The 3,014-nt window shown below is 39.5% G+C and overlaps 1 protein-coding gene across 1 annotated transcript in view; it reads left to right on the top strand.

Moving 5' to 3' along the window:
- The window catches only part of ATP8A2 (ATPase phospholipid transporting 8A2), a 654,052-nt gene that overhangs the window by 482,585 nt on the left and 168,453 nt on the right, over positions 1-3,014 (top strand). The window contains exon 30 of the mRNA XM_017537537.2: positions 333-411. Coding sequence (XP_017393026.1) covers positions 333-411 — 79 coding nt within the window. The remainder of the gene's footprint in view (positions 1-332; positions 412-3,014) is intronic.

The raw sequence follows: 3,014 nt of genomic DNA, 5'->3' as shown, positions 1-3,014 counted from the left end.
TCTCTCTTACACTGCTAAAGAAAACTGATCAGAATGAATTTTTCACATGTGGATAGATTGTGTTGGTCTGTGTACATGTGAGCAGGTACTTAGGTCTTTGCAACTGAAGTGATATGATGTGGAGGTAATCCAGTCATTTGTATGTGAAAATTAATAAATAGTTGATTTTCGTGGAGTTTTTTTTCTTTTTCAAATTCAAGAATAATATGCTACTCCTGGAACCATGCAGCAGCGCACGGCCAGGATCCTTCACAATGTGGTGTTTGTTGAGAGTTTTGCAGAGGTCAAGCATTTTGGGCAGCTCCTGACTCCCCTGGTTTCTTTTCCCTTAGGTTTTCTGGGGTCACTGCATCAACGCCTTGGTCCACTCCCTCATCCTCTTCTGGTTTCCCATGAAAGCTCTGGAGCATGGTAAGGGCTGTGTGATTTCACCTGTCAACAAGGAGCTTTGCAGCCGCTCTGCTGCCTGTGCGTTCGCAGTTTTTTTTCCAGTTCAGCAGAATGAGAGATCACAAGAACACATTTTAGAGGAAAAACATACCCGAAGCATCATGAGAGCTAGTCCCAGGTTGATAGCTGTTAGGTTTCACCAGTTTTGGCTTTGAAAACCCATTTTCTTTCCAGTTGACTGCATAGTTTGAGTACTAGGAATTCCCACCTCAGTTTGCGAAAACTGTTTGAGCCAGAGATCTTGAAGGAAAGCACTGCACTACAATGAAATGTTGATGCTTTTCGTCCATGGTTTGAAATTCTCTGTTAATTACTTGGGCTTTTATTTCCAAGCCTCCCCTCCCCATTTGCAGAATAACTCAAATCTTAGAAGCGTTGAATCTTATTCCTAGCTTTCTGAAAGTGCGTCCTGTCCTTGATGTACGCTTTTGAAGTTAGAGTTTGAGAACTAGTTCTCCAGATTGGTGTTTGTCTTTGCAGCTAGAAGAGGATGTCTGAGAACTGTGGCAGACCCCATGTTTTTTTCCACACTCCTTAATACATCCAGAATGTGGCCTCCTAAAGAGACAGATTTTTATTCTCAGAAAATAAAAATGTATCATGAGAATGCTACTCTTTCATCCCTCTCAAATAGTAATAATCCCCCTGGGAAAAATTACTCCAAATGTTGACTAGACAGGCCCTTTATTGTTCAAAGAACCAAGAATATAAAGTTTCCAAGCGTCTTTGTTTCTGTGTCAGTGAGTTTTATGCTTCAAACAGAAATGATTCATCCTCACTGATATTCTTTAACCTATTAAATACTGACAGAGAAAATGCATGCATTGCCGATTTCTTATGCCATGTGACTTATTCTTTCAATTTCATCAGACTCCTTTTCCTTTGAGGGTCCCTAAGTCTTTAAATCAGAGAATACAATTTTATGCTTTCTAGCCCCATCCCAAAAAAGGGCATTCTAGTGAAATCATTTTCTTTTAACTTGAAACCTTTCTTGTGATTCATCTTTACTCAGTGAATTTATTTTAAAATGGTTTTGTAAGTACGAGTGCGTAAGTATAAGAATTTGGGATGTGATTTTGTTTCAGAAGCTGTGATATTTTGGTGACAGACTCAGCCATCATTGTAGCAGGAAGGACTAGTGATGGGAAGTAGTATGTCTGATGAGCATAAGAGAAATTTGAGCAATTGTCCTCTGTACCTGAACCCAGGCTTTGGTACTTAAGAAGAGTCTGCACAAAGCATGGGCTAGCCGCAAGTATTATCAGAAGACCCCTTACCACTTCCAATCTAGACATCCTACTGTGTTCCTAACTCAGAAGTGCTTACCTTTTGACTGTCAGAAGCTTTACAAGATGGTCATTTGCTTACCTGCTTCACAAGGAACTAATGTGGTCCTTCTGCAGTGGAGACAATGGTTTTCTAATCCTTGAATTATGGTCATATGCTTTCAGTTGGTGCCTTGTAGTTTACGGTGGAATTGCTGTGGTTGACCCAGATTCCGTTATGTAATTCCACTCATTCACCTAACATGGGCTGTGTTTAAAAGGAGGTACTCCCAGCAGTTGCCAACTTATCTAAGAGTCAACACCAAGTGAATTTTAAATTAGATTGCTATCCTCATCTAATTCCTCCAAATTTGGCAAATTACCTGGCAGCCAGCCAATGGGATGCTTTTTTTTTCATCTTTTTTTTTTTTTAATCACCATCATCCTCAGTGTCATTATTTCATTGTATTTATTGAGCCTTCAGCTTAGGGCTTTTCTTTGAGTTGTGTTGCAAACAATAACCTATTGAATGAAACTGTGGAAAGTGAAGTAAATTGCAAATATTAAGTGTATCAGAACAACAGAGGGACACTGGTGCCCTTGGTCATTAGTTGACTTCCTCTAACAAATTGAATACTTTAAAATTAATTTCTAAATTCTCACTATTAGTACAGAGAAAAAAGTCATTATATTATTGCTCATTAACCTTGTTCCTGTTCTGTTCAAGACACTATGGTAAAGTCTAAGGGTGTTAGTAGATATATCAATGTCAGTCTCCTCTTCGAAGAGTTTGTAGTCTGGAAAGGGAGATTAGACTTTGTCTTAGTCGTATTGTGCTGCTATAAGAGTACCACAGATCAGGTAATTTATAGTGAACACAAATGTATTTGGCTCATGGTTCTGGAGGCTGGGAAGTCCCAGGTCAGGAGGCTGGCTTCCTGTTAGGACCTACTTGATGTTTCATCCCATGGTGGAAGGATATGGGTAGAGAAAGTGGAAGGAACTCATGCCAGTGACAACACTGTTAATGTCTTCATGAGGGTGGTTCCCCCATGACCCAAACACCTCCTATCAGCTCACCGCCCCCAGCACCATTGCATTGGAGATCAAAATTTCTACACATGAACTTTGGGGGCTACATTCAAACCAGAGCAGATTTGCACATGAATAACTCTAGTACAAGGTGGAAAATAGCTGTTTCAAGTAAACCACAGATAAAATGTTATCAGATATCAGAGGACTGAGAGATGCCTTTCATTTGGAGTTATTAATAGCTTCTTTTTTTTTTTTTTTTTTTTT

The sequence above is a fragment of the Cebus imitator genome, unplaced genomic scaffold (genome assembly GCF_001604975.1).
Source record: "Cebus imitator isolate Cc_AM_T3 unplaced genomic scaffold, Cebus_imitator-1.0 Scaffold103, whole genome shotgun sequence".
Classification (NCBI taxonomy): Eukaryota; Metazoa; Chordata; class Mammalia; order Primates; family Cebidae; genus Cebus; species Cebus imitator.
This window is presented reverse-complemented; position numbering and strand designations above follow the sequence as displayed.